Raw genomic sequence first — 17,743 nt, forward strand, 5'->3', positions numbered from 1 at the left:
TATATATATATATATATATATATATATATATATATATATATATATATATATATATATATATATATATATAGAAATCTGCTCAAATGTGCCCGCGTCTTCTCGTGTTGACGGTGTGGTTTACACCACTCAATGTTAAGAAATGCACCACAATAAAAATGCATAAAAACACCTCATAACTCCCTTGTTTCTAATTGTGCATTTCTGAACACTGTGTGGTGTATTTTTTCATACCTAGTGGTGTGTTTTTGGTGATGTGTACCTAATAGTGCATATTTGTGTGGTGCATTTCGTAACACTGAGTAGTGCATTTCTTAACATTGAGTGGTGTAAATCACACCGGCTGCACGAAAAAACGCGACAACACCTGAATTCTACTATATATATATATATATATATATATATATATATACCCACTAAAACACCATCATCCCATTTGTAAAAAATTACCCACCAAGTTTTTACTATTCTAAAATCAACACAAAAACTACTAATGGGGTTACCCTAACAATTTTTTATTTTCTTTACTAAGCAACAAAGGTAATCAAACTAGAACTTTTGATATACAAAATGATGTCAACTTTTGAGATAGTATGTAAAAATTCTTTCGTATGCAGTAGTTTAGTCAATAATCATTTTTAGAAGTTACAAAAGTTTTTTAAAATTTTCATAACTGAGTCATAGGTTCCTCATTCATTACTTTGGTTTTTAAGAAGACAAAGGAGGTGATGGATATATATAATATAATTTTCATATATTGTCAGGATATACGATTCTTGATTAAGTTACTGCAGTGCTTACGAAAGAATTTTGCATACCAAAAATCTCAAGTTACTCCCTTGGGAATTTTTCATAAAAATAACCTTAGAAATTTGACATCTTTTTGTATTTCAAAAGTTATGATTTGATTATCTTTGATGTTTTGCAAGGGAAATCAGAAACTTTTAGGATAATGTGTTATACATGCTTGAAGACAATGATCAAGTGTTCTCTTGTGTGTACTGAAACGCAAGTTCCTTATACGAGACACATGTTCCTAACAAGTCATACGAAGATTATTGAATTGTTTTTGGAATTGAAGAACCTTGAAATAGAATGCTAGGGAGTTGAAAATAATGTTGCAAAACTGGTTTCAATATAAGAAAGTGAATAAAATGTGAATTTCCTACTTTACCCTTCTAATTTTAAATATTTTTTTAGTTTTTCCGTCAGTTTTAACCGTCGGGGACCAAATGCGCCACTTCGCTTATAATTGAGAGATTAAAAATAGATATGATCATAACTCAGAGAATAAAAATTGATCCCAAAATTTAACCCAAAATAGCTCTTTTATTCATTGCTCTAGATAGTTTATAGAGAAGAGAGAGCACCTAGGAGTTTTAAAGAGAAGAGAAGGGGAAAAAAGGATTATTTTGGGTTAAATTCTGGATCAATTTTTATACCATGCATTCATTGTTATACATACAACTAATACATGAGAATTTAGTTTTATCAAATGGCGTCGTCTGTGAGTCTTCACGACCATTATAACTTAGGGACCAAATTCACCATTTTCCCCTTTAGAAATTAATATAAACTTAAATGGTACATTTTGAACTTTATTTGAGAGGGTTGGTAAAAAGTACTCCGTAAAAACTAAAAAGATATGGAGTAGATTATTGTGGTAGGTGGCAACAAAACTTTAGGCATAAAAATAAGTACTGGGTAATAAAATAACCTCATTTTTAGTCCTTCACTATAATATGATTATTTTCAATTTTGTATCTAAGGTGATTACAAGTGCTGCATTTTTTTATAATGTAAAAATTTAAAAATGACACTTTTTAACATTTGAGAAACTGAATTTGGTCAATTTTGAACATGAGTAGATATAATTAAAACAAATATAAATTTAAAAATCAAAAGTGAAGATGAAAGACCAAAATTGAAACTAATGTTACTGAAATAATGTTATATATATATATATATATATATATATATATATATATATATATATATATTTTGGTACTCAGGACCGGCTAACAAATTTAAATAATTTTTTATTTTTTAGTACTACTAACTGTATTACGGAGTACAAAATAGTATCTATTCATATATATTTTATCAACCTATTGAAGTACAAAGCCACTAGAATTTAAACGTGTAACTTCCAATTTGGGAGAGTCATAGAAGTGTTATTGAGTTACAAGTTACTTGGCAAGATTTTTTTTTTAAATATTAATCAATAATTTTAACCCATTCGTTAAGTTTTTAATTTAATCGAAGTAGCGACAGAAAAAGGCATTTGCCAAAGCAATGTAGTTATAATGACATTTCACCTTCTTTATTATCCAATCCCTAATTTACAAAAATAAAAAAATTTAAAAATCGTACACTATATTTAGTGAAATTAATGATCAAAAATTAAAAAATGAGAATGATATATATCATATATATTTAAGAGGAAGCTTAGTTCACACTATGTCCCTATATGTGTTGAATAATTTCTTTCACATTATTTGGGATGGGAATAAAGAATGCTTATGAGATTTTATAGAATAAGACAAAAAAAATGTGATCATAGGAATTAATCGCGCCTTAAATATAAAATTACTCTAAAAATAATTATACCATAGAAGGAGATACATCATGTATACTTTGATGATCACATATCACCCAAGATGATTAATGAGATTTAGTCCATTAGCAATGAGGATTAGAAAGATTTATCCCAATTAAATGTTAAACCATAAATTATATTATTATGAATTTAGATTTATCTCTTTAAAATTTTTAATTTTTAGGGATAAAATATATTTAATACGCCAAGTAGCTTAACCTAATGGTACCTTTGTGGCTCTCCCAAGTAGCTTAGAGCTAGGTTCAAACATCAACTATAGTAACATGTTGGGCATATTTTAATCTTTTCAATTTAATCTATCCAAATTTTCATGTTTTTATTTCTCTATTTTTTTTTCAAATTGGAGAAGTACAAAAGTTTACATTTTTGGTTATCTTTCTCAAATTATTTTGTTTTAATAAAAAAAAACATATCTCGTAAAGAAATACACTTAAAAATTATCTATAATAAGTCTTGTTTAGGAAAATATTCAAATGATAGCACTCTTCAAGTAAGAATTATCAAATAATTTCATTTATTCATCTAGGAAGATAAATGATTCGAAAATACGAAGAAAAACGATGTGACAGTTTCATAAATATTATAAATTTTAGATGTATATTGATCAAAGTTTGAGAATCATGCTAAATACCAATGCACTCAGGTAGGTTGAGGAGTTGTGCTATAATATACCAGCAAATGCACCATGGAGTTTTGAGCAATATGTCTAGAGTTTGTAACAAAATGACAATGTGTTTTTTTTTTCCTTATTTTTGAATAGTTGATAATCTTAAATGGATGAACGGAATGAGATTATTTAATAATTTTATTATATGATAAATTCTAAGTTCGGCTTTCTATGAAATTTATTAGTTTTATTGGTTTGAATCGATTATCAGTTATCTTATATTTTTTTGTCAATTAGAGTATAATTGAAACTCTATTCAAAATAATTTTTTTACTTTTAAGTAGAAGGTATTTTTTATTTTTTTTTAAAAAAAAATCAAAGTTTGATGGATTCCATAAAAATATATATGTTCTTTTTTCTTTTTCTGTTTTTGCTTTTTACAATATTGAATTATCGAGACATGCCTAATTGGCTTTGACGTGTAGTCTTCCCCAAATACATTCCTTTCTCCTCGCTCGCTCCCCCTTACAATTTCTCTGCAAATATCCACAACACAATTCTTTTCTTTCATTTTTCCACACATAATTAGCTTCACACCTTAATATGCAGACATATATATACACAGACAGATAAACAGTCTAAGACGTGCAAGAGAAAAAGCTAAAAAAACAATTTTTTCTATACCAACCAGCTTTGACTTTTGTATTTCATCAAAGTTTGCAAAGTTCTGAAGAAAGAAGTTGTGTTTTGTTAGCAATTCTTGAATGGAATTATCATGTTCTTCGCCATTGTCGGTTAACTCCACTGTTTCCAGATTGTACCCGCCGCTTCGTTGTCGTCTTTCGTTTTACGGTCGCCGGAAAACCACCCAGTATGTGGGCTCTCTTCTTCGCCACTGCCCTTCTTCCCGTTCCACGGCGGCAGCTCCGGGAATCTCTTCCTCGTCCCTTTTCGGGGTCTCGGTTTCGCACCGGCCCTGCGCCTCGTTCCGCCGGAAAGTGAAGCGATCTCTGCGTATTGTCTGTGGGGTGTTCGAGAGATTTACTGAGAGAGCAATCAAAGCAGTGATGTTCTCTCAGAGGGAAGCCAAGGCTTTGGGGAAGGACATGGTGTTCACGGAGCATCTTTTGCTAGGACTGATCGCCGAGGATCGTGGGCCCGGCGGGTTTTTGGGGTCTGGAATCACCATTGAAAAGGCCCGGGAAGCTGTTGTGAGCATTTGGAATGATGGGGAGAATGTGAAAGTTGGTTTTGAAGATTCTGGCTCGGCAACCTCAGCCACAGATGTGGCGTTTTCCGCTAGTGCCAAGCTTGTGTTTGAGGCTGCCGTGGAGTATTCAAGGACTATGGGCTATAATTTTATTGCTCCAGAGCACATTGCCATTGGACTGTTCACTGTTGATGATGGCAATGCTGCTCGTGTTCTCAAGAGGTATAACATATTTGCCAATATACTAACTCACTTATATAAAAGTGATTGTTGTATCATGAATAGTTTTTTATATGTGTTTTGAGATTGTCTGATGAATTATCTGACTGTTACATTAAAAAAAAAGTGTGCTTTTTCAGTTTGTTCAGAAACTAGGGCATCTTAATAGATGGTTACATTTGGGATTTCTTGTAGTTACACTAAGGCTGCTTGATGAGGTATTCACCGCTGAGAGGAGTTTATGAAATCGATTTTCTTGGTGGGGGAATTGTTTAAGCATGCGAGCTTTGTTGGGAGGAGGCAGGTAAAGAGCCAAGTCCAGCAATTGGTGGCTAGGGAAATTGTTGGGCGGAGGCCGGTGAAAAGCCAAGTCCACCATCCTGCCTCTCAAAAATGTGGTGGCGGTATATAAGGAAATAAAGTTGTGCCTTCGCTATGAGCTATAGCTTTTGGCGTGGTGGTAAACATTTGATCCTAACAAGTGGTATCAAAGTCAGGTCACACATTCGAGAGGAGGGGAAATTGTTGGGTGGAGACCAGTAAAGGGCACTTTTAATAAGGAAATAAAGTTGCGTCTTCGCTGTGAGCTATAGCTTTTGACGTAGTGGTAAGCGTTTGATCATAACAAGTTTGATCTATGATGACCATATGAATGGAACTTTTGTGATGAAAGAAGCTTTGGGTTATAGTCTGCCTGGAATGTCACTTAGGAATAACTGATAAGAGTGATAGGAAGTGCAAATGCATGTAGTGCTTATAAGTATTTTGCTATTGGAGAGAATTTTAGGTGTTTTGCCAGAGCCCTTATGTAATCCACCAGTCAAATGTGGTCTTTTGGGACTACCCTGCAACATTTCTGATACTTTAGTTTCAAATTCTTAATTAATGCAAAGAAGCTCCAGTTAGTCATCCATTTTTCTCACATTTAGGTACTCTGAACCTGTTGACATCTGACTTTACATCACAAATGGTTATGTTTCCTGACATTTGTGAGACATAGCTTCAATTCTAGTAATATAGCACATGAGATCCTCTATGGGGTTGGACTGATGTGATTTCAGATTAGGGGCAAATGCAAATCATTTGGCAGCTGTTGCAGTCTCCAGACTTCAAGGGGAGCTTGCAAAAGATGGTAGAGAGCCACCTGCACTCAAAAGATCACGTGACAAATCATTTACTGGGAAAATAACAATTGACAAATCTACTGAGAAAACTAGAGGTAAGAGCCAATTTTCTCTTCTTTCCACCATTTTTTTTCGGTTTGACAATCACTTAGAAATAATCCCAAGTCAATTATGCAGAGAAACGTGCCTTGGAACAATTCTGTGTGAATCTTTCTGTCCGTGCTAGTGAAGGACGAATTGATCCAGTAATTGGCCGAGACACTGAAATTCAGAGAGTTGTTCAAATACTCTGCCGAAGAACAAAAAACAATCCAATTCTTCTTGGCCAAGCTGGGGTTGGGAAAACAGCGATTGCTGAAGGACTGGCAATAAATATTGCAGAAGGAAATGTTCCTTCTTTCCTGTCGGTGGGTTTTTCTTCAAAGAATGGCATATTTTCTTCAGCATTTTGGAGCCTTGGCTGCATATCTCTATTCTTTTCTTTTCTGATAGTAGCCTGCAACTTGATTTGAGATATTGTTTCTATACACAGAAAAAGTGCATAATGTCCTTGGACATTGGGCTATTGATCGCAGGCGCGAAGGAGAGGGGTGAATTGGAGGCGCGTGTGACTACATTAATTAAGGAGGTTAAGAAGTCAGGTAAGCAAATTGTTCAAGTAAATCTTGGGCTTGACAACGTTGATCATGTCTAATCGTGATATGACTGCATTGCAGGCAATATCATTCTTTTCATCGATGAGGTCCATACACTTATTGGTTCGGGCACAGTTGGGCGAGGAAGTAGGGGTTCTGGACTTGACATTGCTAATCTGTTAAAGCCACCACTTGGACGTGGTGAATTACAGGTGATATACTGTTGTTTGTTGCTTGTGCATGACTTGTTTATAATTGCAGTGACGTGTTATTGATAATGAAACATGTATTACATAACCGCATTGGAAGTGCTTAAAATTTTCCTATCACAGTGTATTGCGTCTACAACGATGGATGAATACAGATTACACTTCGAAAAGGACAAAGCACTCGCTAGGAGGTTTCAGCCTGTAATGATTAATGAACCAAGCCAGGTGAATATACTCTTATTTACATCTCTGCACGTGCTTGGGATATCCCGACTAACATATGGATTGTGCACAAAATGTACAGGAGGATGCTGTCCAGATACTGCTAGGGCTGCGCGAGAAATATGAGGCCTATCATAAGTGTAAATATACATTTGAGGCCATAACTGCAGCTGTGCAACTGTCAGCTAGATATATTCCGGATAGGTATCTTCCAGACAAGGCTATTGATCTTATTGATGAGGCCGGGAGCAAAGCTCGAATGGAAGCTAATAAAAGAAAGAAGGAACAGCTGACTTCCATACTTACAAAGCCACCAAGTGATTACTGGCAAGAAATCAGAGCTGTTCAGGCAATGCATGAAGTGGTAACAAAATCATTTACCTTAGCTCGAGAAGTAACTTTATGATATCTTTAACTTTCTCACTTCTTCTAAGTGCCTGGGTTATGTTGTCGTGTATGTGAACAGATCCTTAGAAGTAAACTCAGTGAAAATGATGATGCATCCCAGTTTGAAGGGGATAATAAAGTCAATGTGGAACATTATATGACCTCTGCAAATAAAGATGATGAGTACGTCTGCTGTGTCTTTAAAAGGGAGAGGGGGATGTTACTTGTTAACATCAATAACTATGTCTAATAGAAGTCAAAAGTAATCAAATTTATCATTCTTTGATTTTCCCCAGACCTTCTATAGTTGGACTTGAGGAAATAGCTGCTGTCGCTTCACTCTCGTCGGGGATTCCTCTTCAGCAGCTTAGGGTTGATGAAAGAATGCTTCTGATGAGTCTTGATGAACAACTCAGAAAGAGGGTTGTTGGTCAGGATGAGGCTATTAGTGCCATTTCTCGGGCCATTAAGCGATCCCGAGTTGGCTTGAAGGACCCAAAGAGACCAATTGCTGCAATGCTCTTCTGTGGTCCCACTGGAGTAGGCAAAAGTGAACTTGCAAAAGCATTGGCGGCAACTTATTTTGGTTCGGTATGAGTCATACCATATGCTATCCTTTTTTTCTTTAACAAGTAAAATTAATTATTTGATAGTATTATGCCTTTCATAGTGAATTTTATCCCTACTGTAACGATGGCGCTAATAGCTGTGGCAGTGGTGGTTTTGCCTGATTGAAACTGTTGTTACTGGATCACCTATGATGGTAGACTGTCGTGGATAATCATCTGTATTACTTGTATTGTTATCTGTACTTATCTCATGTCAATGACAATTATTTACTATTTGTTTACCCTTCGTCTTTATTTTCCAAGTATTCTTGATCTTGATTGTTCGGTGTAGGAGTCTGCCATGTTGAGATTGGACATGAGTGAATACATGGAAAGGCATACCATAAGCAAGTTAATTGGGTCGCCCCCCGGTTACATAGGATATGGAGATGGAGGCACTTTGACTGAAGCCATCAGAAAAACGCCTTTCACAGTTGTGCTACTAGATGAGATAGAAAAGGCACACCCTGATGTGTTCAATATTCTCCTTCAGCTATTTGAAGACGGCCACCTCACAGATTCTCAGGTTTGTACCCGATATTACACTGTCTTTTCTTTATATTCAAGTTGGAATGTGTAGCGAAGGGAATTTTGAATTGGTCTTTACTTGGGATAAAGTTTGTGTTCTATCTTCTGCATTTATTCTCCAGTTGGAAGATCTTATTTGAGTTTATGGTGGCTGTGGTTTCTAATTTTGGAATTTTTTTCAACAGGGACGAAGAGTATCATTTAAGAACGCCCTTATACTCATGACTTCTAATATCGGTTCCCCTGCCATTGTAAAGGGGAGAAGGAATGCAATCGGTTTCTTGCTTGCAGATGATGAATCGACCTCGTATGCTGGAATGAAAGCATTGGTGATGGAAGAGCTGAAGGCATACTTCCGGCCCGAGCTACTAAACAGATTAGACGAAGTAGTAGTGTTCCGTCCACTCGAGAAGCCTCAGGTTTGTGCTATTATGAGTATTATCCCTCAATTTACTGAACTTGTTGCGCCCAATAAACACGAGCTCGTCTTGAAACCTGCACTGTTTAAAAGATGGCTGGAATAACATCCAATACCTTCCATTTCAGATGCTGGAGATACTAAACATTATGCTGAAAGAGCTGAAGGCTAGGCTTGTTTCCATGGGAATAGAGTTGGAGGTATCAGAAGCAATTACAGATCTGATCTGCCAACAAGGATTCGACAGAAACTATGGCGCTCGCCCTCTCAGGAGGGCGATCACGCACATAATTGAAGATCGGTTGAGTGAATCATTGCTTTCTGGGGATTTCATGTCCGGAGATGTTGCCGTAATCCAGTTAGATGATTCGGGGAATCCAGTCGTGACCAATCGATCTAACCGGACTATCCGTCTGTCTGATACAAGCTCAATGGCTTAAGTGTATAATGTAACTGGACCTGTAAATCTGGGTAAATTCCACTTAGTGTAGGTAACTAATTCGATTATGTACAGAAGATGAGACAAATGTAAAACCCCTCCCTTGTACAGATGATAATTGAATGTTCTGTTAATTCCAAAATCAAGACAATGAGTTTCATAATCTTTTGTACAAAGAGCAAATCATTCTACCGGTAAATGTAAAACACTAGCGATACAGTTTCTTTGCAGGCCAGTAAGAGTGCAACTTCGCAAGGCCAGCATCGGTTGATTACAAAGCAAGGTAAAAGTTTTAGTAGTTGTAAAAGGAATGTAAATGGGTCTTAATAATACACCAGAAGGCAGTGGCTTAAGCTATGCAGTCTAATAAACCTCATTTGTCACAAAAGTGAAGCTCCACATCTAGCAGAACCATTAGCCTTATAGGACTGATAGATGATAGCATGTGTAAAATTGTCCTGGCAACACACCACCTATTCTTGAAACTTATTCCTGAAAAATTCACAAGCAATATGAAAATTGGAGCAGCAAAAAAGGAATGCAAAAACATGCCAATGGTTGCCAAATACACACACATGTTGGTAAGCATATATATATATATATATATATATATATATATATTATGTCCTCATTTCCAATACACGTATGATGACAACAAAAGATAATCAAGGCACTAAAGCTATTTATGCTCTTAGTTACCATTCACACCTATGATGACAACAAAGAAAATCAAGGCAATAAAGCAAATATACTTGTTCCAAGAAAATGAGCTTCTCTATTGACAATTCTTGAAATATTAGTATTTTAATGCTAAAGACATAGCACAAAAGGCAACTGAATTAAAATAGCATGCCAACAACCAATTAATGCATAAGAAACTTCAGCAATTGATGAGATAATCAGAGTCACCATATTTATGTAATGAACTGTATGTACCTGCTCCATTTCTGTAGGACCATCGTTTTGTTCAGTGACACTATCTCCCTGCTCATTATTAGCTTGATCCTCACCATCTGTAACCATTTTATCTTCTTTAGCATCATCCTTCTTAGAGCCAGCATCATCATCACCAATGATGAGATCTGCAGGAAGCTGGCCAGACTTTAAAGCCTACAGAAGTTTTAAATGATTAGTAACTTGTCTGAACTGTATAAAGCACAAGGCTTAAAATAAGAGAGAAAAACAAAAATCTTTCACACCTGCTCAAGCCTTGCAACCTCTTCAAGAGTTTGGGAATTTACAATGGCAGCCTGCAAATTATTTTTAAAATTACAGAGTATTAAGATAGAAGAATATGTCCCCTTTTTTTTTTTTTCTTTTACTTTTTCAGGAAGGGGTTGGTGCAGGAAATAGTGTTGGAAAATGAACATCATATACCATTAACACACACACACACACACACACAGATAGCATAGTAAGGAACAGGAGATGCAAATAGATTATTGCATTAAAGATATGGGTCAAGGATTTTGTAATGAACATCCACCAACCATATACTTACACAAAGTCTTTTGAATGGACTTCCAATTAAAATAAGGAAACTCCAACTGACAAAACAGTTATTTGTACCTTAATCGCAATAATTTGCTCTGGTGTGGGTGCAGTTGGTTTAGGTGCTTGCTCTTCCTTTGGCACCTCAGGAGTGGCTGGAACCTCACCAGGTACAAATGTCTTCACTGACTCCTTCTTAGCCTGTTCTTCAGCTTCTTGAGAAGCAAATAGATTATTTGCCTCCATGCGCTCCTGCGTAGACAGAAGACAAATCCATATAGCTCAGGCAAAAATATCATATAGAAGTAATTAATTATAAAAAATAAAGGTCACCAATGCTCTGAGATCATAAGTCAAAACCCCTAAAAATGTTAGTCTTGTATAAAATATGAAGCTAAATGACATGACACATCACAGAAGGGCAGAAAAGTCTCATGTACTTGAAATGTAAGAAAAAAATTATGAAATGGCATACATCCCCATTCCTAAAATGTGACAACAGATAACAACTAGAAAAATCTAAATCATTTAGGGAATCTACACCATATGAAAAAAAAAATGAAGAAACGACCAACCTTTTGTTTTACTTTCCTAAAATCCAGCAATCTCAAAGACTTCAACTTGTGGATGACATACAAGCGGTAATTGGGTTTCTTCGTGATATTATTATCAAGCAGACTCAGGAACTGCAGCTTCGGGAGGGATGCCAGCGGATCAATTTCAGCCAAATTAGTGAGCCTGTTGTTAGTAAGAACTAAGGTATGCAGTTTCGGCAAAAACTCTGCAATACCCCATATTCAGTTAAAGCTTTCCATAAGTAAATCCCACTTTAGAGCTACAGATTATTATAATATAAGTAAATAGCCTCACCTCCAATCTTCGGATTGATGCGAGTAATTCTGTTGTTGTTCAACAACAATGTCCCGAGCCGATTAAGATAGGGAAAATTCTCAAGCTTAACTATCTCATTGTCCGACAAATCAATAGTGTCAAATTGGTCCTGTCGTTAACCAAAGAATCCCAAACTTCAAGCTCAAAACACCAAAAATTGCATAGAATCACTAAAACTCTTCATTTTTAGGTTTAAAATAAAATTAAAAAAAAAAAATCACCTCAGTAGCACCCAAGTTCTCTATAACCGGAATCTTATTGCCTGTACACAAATCAAACACATATACAAAGAGAAGCATAGTAAGGAACCTGAAAACAGGTTATGTACAGAGATAATAATGTGTAAAAGTACACGAGTTGTTGAAGAATAGGGTTTTAGAAAGAGAGACGAACCTCGGAGATCTAGCTCGCGCTCGCGAATAGCATTGAAGAAATGAGGGCTTTTCCAGATCAAGTCCGCCGTTAGCCTCACCATTCTCTCTCTCTTCTCTTCTCTTCTTCGCAGTGCTGAAGGGAAGATGGAGCAAAACCCTTCAATATACAGCCTGAAAACTGAAAAGGGTTTTTCCCGAGCACCGAAGAAGAAAGTACCACAGTCAATATGTATTTACGTAAATACCCTCATCATAGATTTTAAAAGTTTGTTTTGGTGGTAGACCTTCTATTATCCTAGAATCACATGGGCACCCCAACCCTTCTCCATTATCTCTCTATTTTGTAGCTCAATGGTTCTAATTTCTAAATCACTTTATAATCTAACTAGTTAATATATAGCCAAAGATCTTGTGTTCAAGCGGTATAAAATGACTCTCACAAATGAGAAGTAGGGGCACAGATACTATATGTAACCGGGGAGGATCCTTAGGACTTTTGAACATATAAATATTTTTTAAAAATATTTCTTAAAGGCGTTGATTATGGTCAAATCCATCATAAATTTGTGGATTCGTCATTTATCAAAAAAAAAAAAAACAATTCTCTATTTTCTCTCAATTTTGTGGACCCTATACTTCTCCATATCATTTATTCTTTTATTCAATTTCTTATAATTATAATTTCAATTTTCAATTTTAAATCAAAATAAATTTAAATAAAGAAATAAAATAATATTTAAATTACAAAATATAATTTCATAAATTAATTTAAATAATTAACACCACATTAAAATTTGCATTCAAAATCTTTTACGAAACATATTAACATAATACACAATCAAGCAATTGGCTTGATTTATAGTCTTCCACCAATAAATAAATAAAAAAAATGTCGCACGCAAGCATGTCATTAGCATGTACCTGTCACACATTTGGAGTGACGAGTTTTAGAAAGAACATCTCTTTGAAACTTGTTTCTTCCCTCTCCTCCATCTCTTATTCTTTTTTCTTTTCTTTATTTTTTTTAATCTTTGGAGATGCCCTTGAAAATTAAATTAAGATGCCTTTATAAATTAAATTAGAAGAACTTATTAGTGTAGTTGAAAAAATATAAAATTTCGAAAAATGTTTCAAATTTGTTCCTTAACTGAATAAATAGTGTAATGGAATATTTCAACTATAAAAGGCTCTAATTAACCTTTTAAACTAAATAAAATAGTGTCATTCACTCATTACATTAACTATTTAGCATATATGGCTAATTTGATGTGGAGTAAAATTTGATGTATATTTTATTTTTGGTTGATGAACAGGACTTCTTTGAACAACTTATTGATTATGTAACTGGAATAGACAACAAAAGTACTCAATTTCACTATTGATTTCGAATAAGGGAGTTAATTGAAAATTTGTAAGTTAGATAATATAATTATACTATTCGGTTGGACTAATAAGACCCATTTGACCTTTTTTTTTTTTTACAATAAGACAAATAAAAAGTGTAATTCATTTTTTTAATGAATAAATCAAATCGTGTCATGCGAGTACAAATTGAAGTACAAAATAGAATAAATATATGCCTTGTTTGGCAATCAGTGATTAAAGAATTGCATTAGCAATTTTGACCAACAAATTCTATCATCAATTTATATACAAAAATATTTGGTACAATTATATATTTAATGTTAGCGGTTAACATGTGACCTATAAGAGCATACATATATTTAACAAAAACACAAACAAATATTATTATTATTGAAAACATGTCCGTACCATACTCAGACTAATTCCCGCTCGCACCGAGCCGGTCCAATTAAAGGGCAAAGTGCTAGCCATATTGGTTTCTCCATATAAAAGAGGATCAAACTTCCGACCTCCTTTTAAGAGGCAAGAGTGTCGAGCCACTAACGCCAACCAACCTGGTTTATTATTATTATTATTAAGAAATACACGAAGAGAATTTTACTTGTAAAAGTGCACACTTCATACTCCGTAAAAACAAACTACATGGAGGATAATACAACACGGGCCCCTCTCGGCTCTCTCACAACCAGTAGCGTCACTATTACTGAGATGATGACGACTTACTACCTTCAAAAAAAAAAAAAAAAAAAAANAAAAAAAAAAAAAAAAAAAAGGTGAAAGAAATGGGTGGTTTGTTGATCGGTTTAACTTTGCTTTTCCCTCTTTCTCACGCTGCAAAAAAACTTTGAGTAGATAAAAGCGGATTGAATTTTGAGGCTCAGCTTTCATCAAGAAAGACAAAGCTCGCAGATTTTGTGCCTTACAACTTGTTGGAGATAAATCCATATACTCATAAATATCACTACTATAAAGACAGCTTCTTTGCTTTCTTATCATAATGGGGGATATTACTAGAAGAATATCAGACTTTTCTCTTGAAGCTTCTTTCATCTAATAGTATAATACATATATATAAATCAAGAAAGACTAAATTTTGAAGGTTGTTTGTTTCTTTGCAGTTCTTGTTTTTGTATTTTTGTTGAATTGAAATGGCAGTAGCTATGGCTTCTGGTGGGATTGTTTCTGGGCTTTGCAGTGGTGTAAGAGTGATCGAGAAGCAGCCCATTTCAATCCGTGGTGTTCTTAGAGGCTCTTTTGAATTGGGTTCAGTTCATAGGATTGGCATTGTTCCCAAGAGGTGAAGTTTATTCAATTCTGTGTGGAATTTTTTGTGTTCTCTTGAAAGTTGAAATCTTTGAACAATTTGTGTGAATAACACAGACCCATTTTGTAATGTCATGAGATTGGCTTATCTATCTCTTGGATTCAAATTTTGGACACAATTTGAGAGTGTTTTTGTTTGTGCCTTTTGGCTCTTTTCAGTTAAAGTTAGTCCCTTTTTTGGATTTGGCTGATTTTATGCTGGATTGCTGTTTAGTTCTGTATTGATTATGTGTATACTTCATATGGTTTTCATAATTGAGCTATTTCCACTTGCAACTTGGGCTCATTAATTTTGATTTTAGTGAATATTAAACTCTGTCCTTTTTGCAAACTCTAGTGGATAATTTATGGAAACAGATGCAATTAAGTTTTTAATATTGGTGTCCTTGAAGTTCCATTAAGTTGGCATATCCTTATACACCAGCCAAATTTATAGCTAACTCCATAACAATTGAGTACTCAAGCGAGCTCTTAAAGTGGACAAGTTATGTGACATTCATTAGCTGAAGTGGTTTTTTTAGTTGAAATCGGTCTATATTTTACCCTATCGCAGGTTAGCGTTGTCAGCAAGTACATGTCCAAAAGCATCCTCGTCTGCTGTTGAGGTATCCCGAGCAAATGTTTGATGTAATTTGTCTTTATGCATATGTAAACTAATCTTCTAGGTTCACATTATATGTTTAATCTGATTGGAGAAGACTGCTGAAGTTCCAACACCGAAAGTCATAATAGATCTGGATTCAGATCCAGATGCGACTGTGGTAGAGGTCACCTTCGGGGATCGCCTAGGGGCACTGATTGATACAGTAAGTCCCCGCGCTCTTGTGATTCAAATGATCAGCGTTGTTGCTGTAATTACTGATTTGCGTCAGTTGAATTTAAAACGCTGCAGCTGCTCTTTAAATAGGTTCCACAGTACATTTACTAAGTGTTGTTCGTAAATATGTCTCAGATGAATGCGCTAAAGAACCTTGGCCTGAACGTTACCAAGGCAAACGTCTATCTTGATTCTTCAGGGAAGCACAACAAGTTTGCAATCACAAAAGCGTAAGATCACATTGCACTATTGCAGATTAATCTTGGTTTTTTGTAATTTGCCTGCCCGTTTAATTATACTTGACTTAAAGTCTAGATGTTTACTGGTCTTTCAACCAGAGAATGGAGACTCGTTTTATATTTGTTTTTAACTCTTTGGTTTTGATGACGCCAAGAGCACCAATATGTTTACTACTTCATACTAAATCTTGTAAGACGACAAGTTTATGGTCCCCACTGCCCCTTTTTTGAAGATTATACAGCATGAGATTCATGATGGTTTAATGCTTTTTTTTCTTGATTCACACACTGCAATGATTCCCGAGTCTCACAACCTTCTTCACCCTGATTATGTTGTTATTGTGCCTTGTTTCTAGTTCTACAGGTAGAAAAGTTGACGATCCAGAGTTGCTCGAGGCAATTCGTTTAACAATTCTTAACAATATGCTAGAGTTCCATCCGGTAATAATAAGAATTTCGCATACTAGATGTCTCATCCAAGTAACTCTTACCAAGGATTTTATTTAAGCCCTTTATATATTGATTTCTTGATCTGCAGGAATCAAGTTCCCAGTTAGCTCTGGGTGAAGCTTTTGGCGTTGTTCAACCAAGTCAAAAGGTTCTTAATCTTCCATTATTCGCCCTTTATTTTCGTCCTACTTGAGTACAATACTACTGATGCATCCAAAACAAATTAAACGGGCTTTGAATATGCTTACTTATAATCAATAATCAAGAGCTGAACTCTATCCAACGACATCATACACTGCAGAAATCTTTTTTTTTTTTTTTTTTGAAAACATACACTGCAGAAATCTTAAGCATTCAATGTTTATCTTACATTTTAGCGGTGGAAATGTTCAGGTTGACGTGGATATAGCAACACATGTCCATGTCTACGATGATGGCCCTGAACGGAGGTGAATTCCTACTTTGATTTGCTGTGTTGCAGACTAACAAACAAAGCAACCTAACTAACGTGCTTCTGTTTTGCAGCTTACTCTGCGTGGATACAGTGGACCGACCTGGATTAATAGTGGATCTTGTAAAGATGATTACTGACATAAACATTGACGTCGAATCAGGAGAATTCGACACCGAGGTATACTTAACACTTAACAGCCAGTTCCTATCTTGTCCGCCTGTTTTCATTGTGCCATAGCGTTAACAATAGTAAGTGTCATAGTCATATTATGAAGATAAACGAAACAAATTTTCTTGTACCTAGGGATTGTTGGCTAAGGCGAAATTTCACGTCAGCTACAAGGGTAAAGCTCTAATCAAGCCCCTTCAACAGGTACCTATACTGCTTAGCTTGCCAAATGGATAATCGGATAATGTAACTCGAGTATTATAGATACTGTCATTGCCTCATTGGCGTTTTGAAGGGAAATGTTGCGGGATTGTGACTGATGAACTTGTGAAACCTTTCAGGTTCTTGCAAATAGCCTGCGGTATTTCTTGAGAAGACCAACGACAGAAGAGTCGAGCTTTTGATGCATTACAGACTGGCATGATGAGGCACAATGGTCAATGGCACCTGGTAAAATGAATTTATGCCTCATATTTGATAAATATTTGACAGAATCCATTGTGAGGTTTACAAGGAAAAGAAAAATGCATGTAATTTGCAAAATGCAGTTTGGATACTTCACTACTGTTATAGAATTGTTACCATGTATACATCAATCCACTTCCAGCAAATTAGAAATAGCCACTAATCCTGCAATCTAAGTACAATTGTCTGACTGACCAAAATATTGAAATTTGTGTTTTATTATGAGTCAAACTACCTTGCATGCCATCCTTCTTTCGGGGAACCACGAGGTGTCCTGAGTGGCAAATTATTTTGAAGGTAGACCTGGGTCCAAAAACACACAATTTTTATACTTAATGTAGTATTGCCTTCACTGAGGCTCAAACTCACTCCCTTTTATGTGGGAGTGTAAACCGGGTGCCACTAGACTACAAGGTCTTTGGCCACAATTTTTATACTAAATGTTCACAATTTACATACTGAATGAATGTTGACAAATTTTTA

The 17,743-nt window shown here is 35.3% G+C and overlaps 3 protein-coding genes across 3 annotated transcripts; 2 read left to right on the forward strand and 1 right to left on the reverse strand.

The window, feature by feature from the left end:
* Positions 1–3,698: 3,698 nt before the first annotated feature.
* Positions 3,699–9,383, forward strand: LOC115995765 (chaperone protein ClpD, chloroplastic-like). The gene is made up of 12 exons (XM_031234899.1): positions 3,699–4,656; positions 5,715–5,872; positions 5,955–6,184; positions 6,310–6,418; positions 6,494–6,624; positions 6,745–6,846; positions 6,926–7,207; positions 7,310–7,413; positions 7,527–7,821; positions 8,131–8,364; positions 8,552–8,785; positions 8,913–9,383. The coding sequence occupies exons 1-12, from the start codon at positions 3,989–3,991 to the stop codon at positions 9,222–9,224; spliced, it is 2,859 nt and encodes a 952-aa protein (XP_031090759.1). The 5' UTR covers positions 3,699–3,988; the 3' UTR covers positions 9,225–9,383.
* Positions 9,339–12,173, reverse strand: LOC115995766 (U2 small nuclear ribonucleoprotein A'). Its single transcript, XM_031234900.1, has 8 exons — positions 11,999–12,173; positions 11,827–11,867; positions 11,585–11,714; positions 11,290–11,495; positions 10,793–10,966; positions 10,423–10,473; positions 10,160–10,333; positions 9,339–9,715 (listed from the first exon to the last, which is right to left on the reverse strand). Exons 1-8 carry the CDS (start codon positions 12,078–12,080, stop codon positions 9,710–9,712), a joined length of 864 nt encoding a protein of 287 aa, XP_031090760.1. The 5' UTR covers positions 12,081–12,173; the 3' UTR covers positions 9,339–9,709.
* A 2,012-nt stretch (positions 12,174–14,185) lies between these two features.
* On the forward strand, positions 14,186–17,491 carry LOC115997647 (ACT domain-containing protein ACR11-like). The gene is made up of 10 exons (XM_031237240.1): positions 14,186–14,641; positions 15,221–15,272; positions 15,366–15,473; positions 15,620–15,714; positions 16,080–16,164; positions 16,262–16,321; positions 16,567–16,622; positions 16,699–16,804; positions 16,931–16,999; positions 17,137–17,491. Exons 1-10 carry the CDS (start codon positions 14,493–14,495, stop codon positions 17,197–17,199), a joined length of 843 nt encoding a protein of 280 aa, XP_031093100.1. The 5' UTR covers positions 14,186–14,492; the 3' UTR covers positions 17,200–17,491.
* The last annotated feature ends 252 nt before the right edge of the window (positions 17,492–17,743 follow it).

Source organism: Ipomoea triloba, chromosome 11 (assembly GCF_003576645.1).
Source record: "Ipomoea triloba cultivar NCNSP0323 chromosome 11, ASM357664v1".
Lineage (NCBI taxonomy): Eukaryota > Viridiplantae > Streptophyta > Magnoliopsida > Solanales > Convolvulaceae > Ipomoea > Ipomoea triloba.

Bases quoted from the DNA above. Each gene is read 5' to 3' on its own strand.
- LOC115995766 (XM_031234900.1), bottom strand. From the start codon at position 12,080: ATGGTGAGGCTAACGGCGGACTTGATCTGGAAAAGCCCTCATTTCTTC. The intron at 11,868-11,998 runs GTTCGTCTCTCT...ATTTGTGTACAG, and splicing joins GCGCGAGCTAGATCTCCGAG to GCAATAAGATTCCGGTTATA. The intron at 10,474-10,792 runs GTACAAATAACT...AATAATTTGCAG, and splicing joins AGCAAATTATTGCGATTAAG to GCTGCCATTGTAAATTCCCA.
- LOC115997647 (XM_031237240.1), top strand. From the start codon at position 14,493: ATGGCAGTAGCTATGGCTTCTGGTGGGATTGTTTCTGGGCTTTGCAGT. The intron at 15,273-15,365 runs GTATCCCGAGCA...TGATTGGAGAAG, and splicing joins CATCCTCGTCTGCTGTTGAG to ACTGCTGAAGTTCCAACACC. The intron at 17,000-17,136 runs GTACCTATACTG...GAAACCTTTCAG, and splicing joins TAATCAAGCCCCTTCAACAG to GTTCTTGCAAATAGCCTGCG.
- LOC115995765 (XM_031234899.1), top strand. From the start codon at position 3,989: ATGGAATTATCATGTTCTTCGCCATTGTCGGTTAACTCCACTGTTTCC. The intron at 4,657-5,714 runs GTATAACATATT...ATGTGATTTCAG, and splicing joins GCTGCTCGTGTTCTCAAGAG to ATTAGGGGCAAATGCAAATC. The intron at 6,185-6,309 runs GTGGGTTTTTCT...TTCTATACACAG, and splicing joins ATGTTCCTTCTTTCCTGTCG to AAAAAGTGCATAATGTCCTT.